The sequence below is a fragment of the Culex pipiens genome, chromosome 2 (assembly GCF_016801865.2).
Source record: "Culex pipiens pallens isolate TS chromosome 2, TS_CPP_V2, whole genome shotgun sequence".
Taxonomy (NCBI): Eukaryota; Metazoa; Arthropoda; class Insecta; order Diptera; family Culicidae; genus Culex; species Culex pipiens.
Genome location: NC_068938.1, coordinates 114,587,185 through 114,599,634, shown reverse-complemented (window position 1 = coordinate 114,599,634; position 12,450 = coordinate 114,587,185). Strand labels below are relative to the sequence as shown.

The window sequence follows — 12,450 nt, the reverse complement described above, 5'->3', positions numbered from 1 at the left end:
TTAGTTTGTTTATTTTTTGCATGGTTGACATATCTTTTTCTTTTGCCTTTGTTGATGTTGTTGATAAGCATTTTTTACCTTCCAACAATCTACCTGAGCAATACATTCATAGTTCAACGCGACAACAATCGAACTGAACAACGGTGAAGCCGTTGATCATTTTCGAAGAAAATTGATCACCACTATAAAATATTCCGTATTAAATTCATTTTAACGAATTTCTGCACCAAAATGAATCAGCATGTGCCGATTGTTGCCTTCTTGAAGCCACTGAAAGAATTTTTGATCTTAAGCAATTGTGTTTCAAATTTATATAATTTGGTGGTACAATCATTAACGTCCTGGTTGGCAATCATTGATTAATGACGATTTCCATAACTTTACAAGGAATGGGATAATCGCTACCATAAGGAATCAGCATGTGTAGGGCACTATTCTAGACAACTTGTTTAAGGAATTTTGTCAAAATATTGAAAGCGACGCAAAATTTATATCTTTGAACAAAAAAACATGGCAATGATGGAAGTCTTCACGTTAAACTTCTTTTTAAATGTAAAACTATTTTGTTTTTTTTTATGAAATCACGTTATTTCAATCTATGAGACTTAAACAATGATTTTATCAGTTGAAGTTTTTTGAAATTTCAGGTATTTTCAATCTTTCGAAGGGATCCTGGAGAGTGCCTTAGGTTAGATGATGCCTAGCACTCTACTTGTCATTTATTAACATTTGTAGTGCGCCATTGCATCGGAATGCATTGAAACATCACAAGCGTTAAAGCGGCCAGGCCAACTGCGTAAAGCCGTATCGCAGAGATGACTCGTAATTGGGTTGAGTTTGAGCACTGAGTGTTCGAACAACAACATAATTCTGAGTCGACAGGGGAGGAAGAAGCGTGGGGACACACCACCATACGCTCCGAGATTTTTGGTTGTATTCGTTGGGAGCACCATGCTAAGAAGGTTTGGTACTCCGGGACCCTCTGGGATGGGACATTGTGTTTCCACGAATGCCCTGGACACTATTTGCCGTGGTTATAGCGCCACAACTCGCTCTCTGTAACAGTATTCCTAATTCCAGTCCACGCTCACCAAGTCGTCATAGCATTTTTGCTTACCAACCCAAAGGATGGGGGATCGAACCCCGCCTCGAGCGACTTTGATTTTTCGTTCATATTCATTATTTCTAATTTCTGTGTTCTAATCTTTCTCGTTGGGAGCAGATGGGCATCGAACCCAGAACCATTCGCTTACAAAGCGAACACCGTAACCAGTCAGCCACGGCCGCTCCTTTGGCTTTAAATTTATTTATATCAACAAACCAAAAAAAAAAAGGTCAAAAAGTAGTTTTTCTAAAAACTTAAAAATTTCAATGGAAATTTAAGTGCAATAAGCCGAAATAATTTTTTTTTTTTTTTGGGAGGGTGATCCAGCCGCACATCGTTGATGTCGAAACCTCTAAACTGGGCCCTCGTCCTGTCACGTCCGTCAGTTGTCTTGTCGTGCATTACAACTAGAATCAGATCTGCCAATGAATTAGTACACTTCGACCAAATAAACACTGACGCTGTATGGATCTGACTCTAGAATAAATGCACAGTTGTGTGTTATTCATAAGTCCAAAATGTTCAATTATTCATATAAGTCCAAATATTCATTTGCGGATAACTACCTAACTTGAATTGAATACAAGATTTAAAGCAACCTATCCGAAAGCTACTCTTATCTCAAATCCCCGACATTTTAATTATTAACCAAAAAAAAACGTTTCTTTTAAAACCTGTCTGGCTTATTTTAAGCATGAGCATGAGCATGGTTGACTGCCAATGAGCTGCTACTCCGTTATTGACGGATCAGCTGAAGTTACACAATGAACCAACAGATGATTAGTGGGAGCTAATCATCCTCACTGTATAACCCCTGAAGATCTCTGCTTCAAGTCAATACCGGCGCCCCCCCCAAGGAGATGCAGTTCAACAAAGGTAGGAATGTTAGTCCGATAGTTGAAGTTGCAGACTCATCAGACACAGAGTTTGTCGCTCTATACCTGTTGACACCGCATGAGACCGTTGAATCCACAGCATCTCCTTCAAGCATCACGGGAAGTGGGGGAATTGTGTTAGTAGGGGAAGGAAAGGGAAGGTCAGGATTCATCTTGGTAGATGATATGACCAGAATGTGAACTGTGAACCATAATCGTTGCCTTCTGAGCTACGACGCTATGAGAAGGACTTTTCACATCTTACCGCCGGCGTGCCATCCGAGCAACGACGCTATGGGAAGGACTTTCAAAATCAAATGTTATTGTATTTATCGATTAATTCGGCGACGTGCAATTTTAAATAGATCAAGGAAACATAATCGTTGCCTTCCGAGCTACGACGCTATGAGAAGGACTTATCAATTCCTCAATCGCGATTTTTCACTTCTACCGCCGTCGTGCCATCCGAGCAACGATGCTATGGGAAGGGCTTCCAAAACTAAATGAAAGTGAATATACACACGACGACGTGAATCCCTTTTTCAATGATATCCAGAAGTCTCCATAACTTTCTCGCGGATTCTCGCGCGCGACGTCACACACCGATCCCCCACACGACTCAAAAACCTGTCTGGCTTATTTTAAAAAACAAAAAAAAATAACAGTTGATATCTTACAAGTCGTGAATTGAAAAAGAGACGACCATTTGTTCGTCAGAATTCCAGTAGATCCTCGATTCGCAACAATGGTCGATACAATCATAATCCGACAGTCGTTAGTTCAACAGATCAACGAATTTAGTCCGATATCATTTCACTATTGATTGATCGAGACTCTATGGAAATTTTGACAAATCAGAATGTTTTTTATGCTACTTGAATGAAAATCACCGATTTCGATAGAATTACTAAATTCACTGTTACTAATTTTGTCGCTTAATAACTAAAGGCAAAGTATAAAAAGTTGATATTTATAGTTAAAATCCTAAATTCTACAAACACTATTTTTTTTAAACCTGCATCCTAACCTGACACCCACATTAAGATAGGGAAAAAGCACATATGTAGCGGTTCATTGTACAAATGTGATATTCCCACTATCAGAGAACCTCCTTGTCTCGATGACAGCTTACCGGCCATCGATTAAGCCCTGAGACTACGCCAAAGTGGGTTCTCGCAGCATGAAGTGGTGTCCATGTGTAAAAATGGAAGCTTCAGCAATATACTGAACACTTCGATTTTAATTCCACATCGAATCAAATCATACTCTTTGCCAAACAAGCATCAAACCTATGACACTCATTATGACAAAGCCCAGGGAAGTGCAATAAGCCGAAATAAATTTAAAATGTATTCCTCTGCGTTTAGAATCATTTTTATCATTTTTGAGTTGATTTAATTATTTTTTAATTTTTGAAAATTTTAGATGTTTAGTATCGCAAAAGTTTTTTTTCGCTAAAATTTTTGTTTTCGTCCAATCTGGGGTCCTGATTGCTCCAAAACGACTCATTCACTCGCGACCACAAATTGAGAGCGACAAAACACAGATCTGACCGTTTGTCGCTTCCACTCAGATCGTTACAGAATACTCTCTCTTTGCTCTCCCTCTCACTTCAATCGGGTTAGTACAGCGAATGGTTCAGAGAGACCGTTTGCGTTATGTCGCTTAGTCGCTCAGTCGAAGAGTTTGCGATCGTATTTGTTTTACTCAGATATTAAACTGCTTAAAATCTATGTTACCTGAAATGTTTTGCAATTTTGTTTATAACACAACATCAAAGACACAGTTAAAAGTAATTTCTATCATGCCAAAAACAAATTTACGGCAAACTGTGGTAATGCAGGCTAAAAGAGCATCGAGCTGGTATGTTGTTAGATTCTCTCCTCTCTGAACGTATTCGTGTGTGACTGGGGTCGACGGACGGCCATGGCTTGTTATTTCGATTTTCATATTTATTTTTTATTTATTTTTTAACTATATTAAGAGCGGATCAATGCAATGTCAACTTCGGCTAATTGATGAAGTTACAGAATCACTATTGTGTTCTGAATCCTCTGAAGTTTTTTCTTCCTGGTTAAGCAACAGCTTGTCAAGATCGGCACAGCATAAAGCATGGCAGGTCTGAAAATTTGATTATAAATTAACAGTTCATTCTTGAGACAAAGTCTAGAATTCCTGTTTATAAGGGGATACAAACATTTAATATATTTGTTACATTTAACCTGGATACTTTCTATGTGATCCTTGTAAGTAAAGTTTGTGTCAAAAGCAAGTCCAAGATATTTCACTTGATCCTCCCAATTCAAATTTACCTTGTACATCGTTATAATTCGATGACTTTTTGGTTTAAGAAAATCAGCCCTTGGTTTGTGAGGGAAAATATTAAGTTGAGTTTTTGTTGACTCAACATGCTGCGAATCAAAACAATACCGTCTACAATCACAAATTACTTCCCTTTCCCACATAGGCGCGACCGCAGCTGTCATGTAAACATTCTTTGAATGTCCGTGCCTTTATGGGCTCCAGAGCAGTTGGCAGACCCGGACTCCCACACCCCACAGCTGTTGCATCTGACCTTGAGGTGACAGTTACTGGTTACTTGGACCAGATGCATACAGTTCCTGCACTAAGTCACGATTGGCCGCCTGTTCCGGTAGGCTTCCCACAAAATGTGAAATGCCGGAGTCTGATAGAATTTTCGGAACAAATGAAGGATAGCTTTTACACACATTTTCTGTCTATAATTAACGATGCATAACCTAAGATTTGTCAAATATCCTTAAACATCAAAAACAGAGTATAAGAGGAATAGAAAAGTAACGTACAGCTGCTGCAGTTGGCAATCGACTTACGACTCCACAACATAGTTCGGGTGCACGACCAGCACCGGATCTTCTTCTTGGCTTTCCTTGTCGCCAAGGTTGGCCGTTTTGAGTGGGATTATAACTTGGTCCTGCGAAATATAAATTCGTTTAAGAAAAAAATGTCAAGGGATACCGAATTTCTTCAACTTACGTGATACATCAGTCGATCAACGACCTTCTCGATCAGCGTTTTTCGCTCTATTAGCTCCTCCTCGCTCTCGATCTGGTCCGCGATCTGCTCCAGGTACCAGTTGATCAGCTCAGACTTTTTGATTCCTTCCGACTGAGCGGCGTCTTCCTCCTGAACCTCCTCGGCGCGGGCCTCTTCGTTACGCATGTGAATGACCAGCATGTTGGACAGGTTGCGGTACTCGTCGAACGAAAGAGTCAGCTTCTTCTTGGGCGCCGTCTCGTCGTGACCGTTTTCGCCGTTGCCATTTTCGTGGCCGTGACCGTTCTGCTGGGTGGCCGCTTCTTCCGCATCCATTGCCAGGGCTAGTTCGGCGTCGTCTTCGTCATCCAGATGAATGTCGGGTTGCTCAACCCGGATGATGGACTTGTTGAGCAGTCGGTAAGCTTCTTTCACGTGTTTTTCCGTCACTTCTTCGCAACACTCAAGCTTGGCCATGGCTTCGCTCAGACGAATCATACTCTCCAGCTGTCGGACTGTGATTCTCCAGGTTCCCTTGCCGGAAGTACCGGTGTCGCGCTGCCGAAGGTGGCCATAGTTTTCGACCAACAGCTCGAGGGCTTCCGGAGTAATGATCGGTTTGAACTGGCGCGCAAACATAATGTAACGAAGCACGTCCTCCCGAGAGTAAACCTGTTCGACGCGATCTTCAATGTTCGTGTGCAGATCGACGATCTTACGCGCGATGGCATAATCCACGACTTCGTTGCACTCGTCCACAAGGATGAAGAAAAGATCGAAACGGGACATGATGGGCGCAGTAAGTTGAATGTTCTGCTGGAGCGACTTTGAACGATCGTAACGACCTCCAATCGGGTTGGCCGCGGCTAAGATGGACGTCCGAGCGTTCAACGTTGCACGAACGCCAGCCTTTGCTATGGAAATGGTTTGCTGTTCCATCGCTTCGTGGATTGCAACCTGATCGTGAGGATCCATTTTGTCAAACTCATCGATGCAGCAGATTCCGTTGTCAGCCAACATCAGCGCTCCAGCTTCGATCACAAAGTCGTAACTTTCTTCGTCCTTGACCACGGCCGCTGTAAGACCAGCCGCCGAAGACGCCTTACCCGAGGTGTAGACGGCGCGCGGCGAAAAATCAGCCACCTGCTTCAAGAACTGGGACTTGGCCGTACTGGGATCTCCCACAATGCAGCAGTTGATGTCTCCTCGAAGTGTTGTTTCTGGAAAGAGAAATCAGTGAGAATTATGCAACTCAATTTAAAAGCAATTCTACATACTTTCATGCGTAGTTTTCGCCACTCCTCCAAACAGCATCAGCAAAATGCCCCGCTTGACCTCGTCGTTTCCGTAAACCGACGGGAACAGGCTGTTGATCAAGTTCTGGTACAGCTTCGCATCGCGCGACATTTCGTACACCTTGTTCCACTCGGCGTCGGTCATGTGCTTCTTCATGTCCTCAGCCGTGACCTCACTCATCGGCATGTCGGTTCCGCCGAACCGGGACGACGTGGCTTGTACGGAACACGCCAGGAATGCCATTTTGTAGTTCAAGTCGCGCACTCCGAGCGCCTTCAAACCACGTACGCCTTCGGCTGCGTTGTCGCCGTGCTTGTGGCGAGATCCAATCTCCGCCTTGGCCCCCGGCATCTGTAGCGCTCCAACATCCGGCACGACGATCAAAGTTCCCGTGAAGTCATAGCGATCTCCTGCCTGAACGGTTTCGACGATTTCCGCTCGCAGAATCACCTCAACCGAACGCGGGATACATCCGCGGGGGAGTTCGGCTTGAGTTTCCTGGATGCGCACCTTTTGGAAGTCGATGAACTGAGATTTGTCCACCTCCAGCATAAAACGACGCCGATTCGCGCACACCGGATTACGGCAGATGGTCGGGTTGGTAAACTTAAACTGCTGCTCAACATTACGAATCTCCGTCTGGCAATCCAAACATACGAACGTTCCCGTTACCAGCTCCGGATGGACGGGATGAGTTCGCACAACTTGGCCTGAAATCCGAATCAACGTGCCAATTTTAGACGTCGTCAGCTCACGCACTTTGTGCCGAGTGGGGACATCGGTGAAGGACACGTAGCATTCCTTCTCCTTCTTCAACTCTGTCCGGTCCTTGGTAAAGTTTGAAACCGCCTGGCACAGATACGGAAATATCCGATAATACTCTTCGATGATGGTGGTGGCCAAGTTTTGATTGTACTTTTCGACGTCCTCGAAGCTAACTTCCAGCGTCGAACGATCCGGATTCACCAAATCGGCCACCGTTTTCAGGTACTTAATCTCGCCGTCTTCTTTGAAGCTGTAAAAAATGTCCTATAATATTCGTCCATTACCAAAAACCATTCCAAGAACTCACTCTTCCAAAAAGTCCAGGAACAACTTCTGGCACCGGACTCCAATTTCATCCTTAACGCGAAGCTGGCCAACGTGTGCGTCTGCTACATCCATTTCGGCTCAAAACCTGATCAAACTGTTTCCCAAAAAGAATATCTAACAAATAAATTAAACACGCGAGCTAGGCCACGGATAACAAGCAACAACACGGGCACGCAGCAGATGCAAATGAAACCGATCGAAATCAAACAGCAAAAAGCGCGCCAAATTCGGTTTGTTGATGCCGCCCGAAAGTGACGTTTGTGGATAATGGAATTTCAGGGCCGCACTCGATAGCGCTGGACGCTATTTGTGTGGATCACAATTTGCACGTTAAAAGCTGAGAGCATGATCATTCGAAGGCACCGCTAAACGCAGAATAGAGTTATCTAAGCCCGATCTCACGCACACTAGCACGCCATTTGTTTTGCTGGAGGGTACAAAATTTAACCTCAATCTTTTTCGTGTACGTACACGCAATACATGCGCACGTAGATAACTCTATGTAAATTTAAAAAATATTTTATTTTAAGGCAGTGATTTTCTTTAAACGCAACGCAAAACAATTGGGGTTTTGGACCTCTTCCCTCCTTTGTAACAAAAGTTCAAAACAAATTTTTAAAACGTTGTATGGAGCGTAACAGCCGTACGAGTCTGCGTGACATTTGATCAATCGAATACTTTAATTTTTGATTAAACAACACAACAACAACACGCTAACATTTTTTGCTTCGACTTTTTTTACGGAAATTGTCATAACTCTGAATAGAAAACAGATAGAGTCCCACTTTTTGTATTAGGTCCTGTACAAAAGTAATGCAAACAAGACCTAAGCTGATCTGATTTTCGCATTTCGCAAAATTTTTTTTTTTTGGCTTTTCGAAGAAACTACTGACTGCGCCGTTTTCAAAATATAGTAATTCAAAGTTAATTTTTGTCCAAAAAATTTTGGTCATTTGATTTATTAAAATAGTGTCCATGATTGATCATTTGTAATTTTTTTTTTTCAAAAAGTTCAGAAAAATTTCCAACAATTTCGTCTAAGAAACATACACACAGCGTATAAAAGAAAAAGAAACAGGAAAGGGAGCGTTCTTTTATTACGTAACGCAAAAAATCGGACTTTTAGACCCCCTCCCCCCCTCGTAACAAAATTTCCATACAAATTTTAAAAATTTTGTATGGAGCATATCATGGCCTCCGACCCTTCCTCTCCACCAATTGCGTTACGTAATAAAAGAACGCTCCCGAAATTGGTTTTTTTTTTAAATCTCACTCGAACAACCCTTTATTCTCTAATGTCGATATTTCATCAACTTGTGGTAATAATTTCAATAATAAAATATGAAACATTCGTGAAAATTTCCGATTTTTTTGAATACAATATTTTTATTTTTTTTTTAAACATAATTAACATTTCAATAGGGCCAAATAAATATTCTAAATATTTATCGAACAGCTCCCTCCGTGTACGCACGAGAGCATGCAGCTAGTGCTCAGTGCTCCATCGTTTTTTCGATTTTTTTCGCCGTAATTGATTGTGGTTACCCGCGAGTTTGCTTCTCCAGCATGCCAAAGGCCGGCCGTGGCCGTGGCAGTTCGAGTGCGGCCTCGAAAAACCCGCGAAGTTCGTCTACCGGCCGTGTGCAAAAAGGTAAACAAACCAACGCCGTGTCGGCCGCCATCGCGCAGGGGAGCGTCAGCGCTGAAGGCATCGACAAAAAGTTACTACACCCCGGATATGTCCCAAGATCACCAGTGCGAACCCGTTCCGGTACTTCCGGTGCCACGACCAGTGGTAAATCAACATCCGCCAACATCCCCATCAGGAACGAGTTCCAGATGCTGAGCGACGACGAAGAAAATAACAACTCTGACGGTAGCAGCACTACCGACGACGACGACGACGATGATGGTCGTGCACGGAAAAAAGTGCCGACGTCAAAAAAGAACAACTCTCCAGTGCGTAGACCACCTCCAATTTTTATTTTGGACACGTTAGCGGACGATGTTGACGAGTTGCTGGAAGGCCTCGGATATTGTCTGAAAATCGGTAAGTCGGCAGTGCAAGTGATCACACTGACCAAAAAGAATTTCAACCTGGTGTTTGAAGAATTGAAGCGTAGCAACTTCAACTTCTACACATTCAACCCCGAGAAGCCCCCTCTGTTAAGGTCGTCTTGCAGGGTTATCAAGACCGTCCGATCTCCGACCTGAAGGGTCACCTTTCAGACGCCGGAATAAAACCGCGGGAGATAAAAGTGCTCTCGCGAAAGACAACAGTCACGGGTGTGCACACACTGTACCTGTTGTACTTCGACCGCGGCACCGTCAAGCTCCAAGACCTGCGGCGGACTAAGACGTTGGACGGTTTTTGGGTAAACTGGCGGTTTTACACCAAGAACCCGACGGACGTAGCGCAATGCCACCGTTGCCAGAAATTCGGCCACGGCTCGCGGAACTGCAACCTCCGGCCCCGCTGCGTGAAGTGCGGTGAGTCACACCTCTCGGAGGCGTGCGCACTGCCACGTAAGGCGGACTTGGGGGACAAGGCAGAACAAACTAAGCTGCGCGTAAAGTGTGCGAACTGTGACGGTCACCATACCGGCAATTACCGCGGATGCGTCGCGCGCAAGGTCTACCTCGAGGAGCAGGAAAAGAGGAATAAGAAAGCGTCCCACCCTCCTCAGCGAAGTACGAGCGCAGCCGTTCCTGCAGCTGGACAGCGTACGGTTCCAGCGGAAAACTCAGCGTTCCCTCCTGGTTGGGGGCGTTCGTTCGCCAGCGTGGTCGCTGCCGGTAGCGGCAGTACGGCCCAGCAAGAAGTCACCGGGGAAGATCTCTTCACCCTGCCGGAATTCTTTGCTCTCGCGGGGGAGATGATGACGCGGTTTCGGAGCTGCCGGAACAAGGCAGAACAATTCCTGGCCCTTGGGGAACTGATGATCAAACACATCTACAAAGGATAAATTACCTGTGATCTAGATATAAGCTTTCTCTTCCTCTATCCCCTTTCCTTTGCAATTTCTGTAAGTTTTTTTTATAGTTTTTTCTTACTCTTGCTAGTGCCTTAGTTAAAGAAATAATTGTTCCTAAATGGATTATGACGCAACACACAGCTGTAAGGAACTCCAAAACTCTGTTATGCACTTCAAAATAACTCATTGTATCTTGATTATTCACCAATAAAACCGAATTGAATTGAAATATTTATCGAATATATATAAAAAGATTTCTCCACTGAAGAGATAATTAATAAAAACTTTTGCTTATCGAGTACAATATTCCCATGTAACTCATCATAGCACAAAACAAAGCAAATTAAATGTCCCGGTTACTTCAGGGCCTTGTCAATAGTATTATTTTTAACCAATGATATGAGCTCGATCAAACAATATTGAAGCAGAAGATTGTTTGAACAGTGCGGTGCTGTAATTAAATTGAAATCAAATACTAAAACATCACAAAATCATCACTACTGCTTTTCAAGTGTTTCGGATACATTGATGATACGATACGACAAAAAGACATTGCAACACATTTACTCTCTCTGATAAGCAACAAGCGATTGGCGCGCTTTTCAACATTCCATGTTTTCCCACGTCGTCCAACAACGATTCCGATAGCGCGCGCATGAAGCCTCCTTCAACCGAAAGCACGTGGGGTCGTGTATCATCATCATCGTAATCAAACGACATCTCCGTGTTGTTGCAGAGCTGTATGTTCCAAGTGTGTCTCATCCTTTCGATAGGGAAGCATAAGCACACAGCAACATTGTGGCAACATAACCTTTCTCTACCTGTAGATAATACCCGAACACTGAACTCTCGGTATGCGACGGGGAGTGACGTGACCGAATTGAAAATGTGTGCCCTTATTTCGTGATTGATAACGTGTTCATGATATTGAAGTAAAATTAAAGACGACTAAATCTGGATAATTGGGGTGAATCGGGACAACTGGTTTTCAATATTTTGATAGATTTTGGATAAAACTGGCTCACTCCTATGTTTGCCTAAATATCCCATAGGCACTCAGAACACTTTTTTTTTAATTATGCAACTAGGTTTTACGCCGACTCGTTTTGGAAGTTAGAAAGAAGTGCACTATTTACATGGACCATGTGAACGGTGCACACTAGCTGTCAAATGACGTCACGGCGTAAAACCTAATAGGGTGGTGCTCGATTCTGTGTGCAAATTTAAGCTAGATCCAGAGGGAGTTCATTGGCCTAGGGGTTTTAAGTTTTTGGTCTGGAATGATAATCGAAAAAAGTTTTTTTTGGTATTCTCTTAGATCGTTGCAAAAAAAACCAAGTTTATGTTATGTTAATGTCGTAATGTTAAGACATGATCGTACCATCTTGTCGCACATCATGACGTGCGACAAAAAGTACACTTTTTGATGTTTCGAGAAACGCGTTTTCCAATAACAATTACAAACACGTTTCGTGCGACTGGTCCATGGTCCATTCTATGCATTGTCCCACAATTTGATTGAAGTTAGCTTCCATTCTACGGCTAAGTTCCTTTTGACCAGTTGTCGCACTTGCAGGATGTGACAAAATAGTACGATCAGATCGCTACTTTCTTTTAATGAATGACAACATTGCAGGGAGTTGACGGTCTTTGTTAAATATCTCAAGATTAAAATAGTTTTGTTTAATCTGCGATAGTAAAAAAATGCACACACTTGGCGATTTTAACTCAATTTAAACCAAAATTGACAAGCAACAAGATAGCACGATCACGACGACGTATTGAGGCTTATTGATGTAAAAACATTTAGCCAGTATTCGAAGCTCGACTTGACAACTTGTCGACTTGCCGACGAAGCGTCCAAAGTCGATGCAGTATGATTTTTAGCGATTTTTTTCGATTAAAATTCATGCTGTTACGTCTTATTTACGAAGATGAATATAATGTCCAGCCGTAAAGTAAAACCTATACCTTTCTTTAGTAAGAAAGGCAAAAAATAAATCGTTCTAAAAATTGATCGGGATTGCCGATAGATGTCAAATTTGTTTCAGATGCTCACTCATGGTCTGTACTATGAGTGTAGGAAGAAATT

At 42.9% G+C, this 12,450-nt stretch overlaps 1 protein-coding gene across 1 annotated transcript; it reads right to left on the bottom strand.

The window, feature by feature from the left end:
* Positions 1-4,699: 4,699 nt before the first annotated feature.
* On the bottom strand, positions 4,700-7,609 carry LOC120422192 (DNA replication licensing factor Mcm6). Its single transcript, XM_039585573.2, has 4 exons — positions 7,364-7,609; positions 6,273-7,306; positions 4,996-6,215; positions 4,700-4,933 (listed from the first exon to the last, which is right to left on the bottom strand). The coding sequence occupies exons 1-4, from the start codon at positions 7,453-7,455 to the stop codon at positions 4,829-4,831; spliced, it is 2,451 nt and encodes an 816-aa protein (XP_039441507.1). The 5' UTR covers positions 7,456-7,609; the 3' UTR covers positions 4,700-4,828.
* Between the last annotated feature and the right edge of the window lie 4,841 nt (positions 7,610-12,450).

Excerpts from the sequence above, each read along its gene's own strand:
- LOC120422192 (XM_039585573.2), bottom strand. The coding sequence starts at position 7,455 with ATGGATGTAGCAGACGCACACGTTGGCCAGCTTCGCGTTAAGGATGAA. Across the intron at positions 6,216-6,272 it reads GGCGAAAACTACGCATGAAA|AAACAACACTTCGAGGAGAC; the intron begins GTATGTAGAATT and ends TTCTCTTTCCAG. Across the intron at positions 4,934-4,995 it reads TTGATCGACTGATGTATCAC|GACCAAGTTATAATCCCACT; the intron begins GTAAGTTGAAGA and ends TATATTTCGCAG.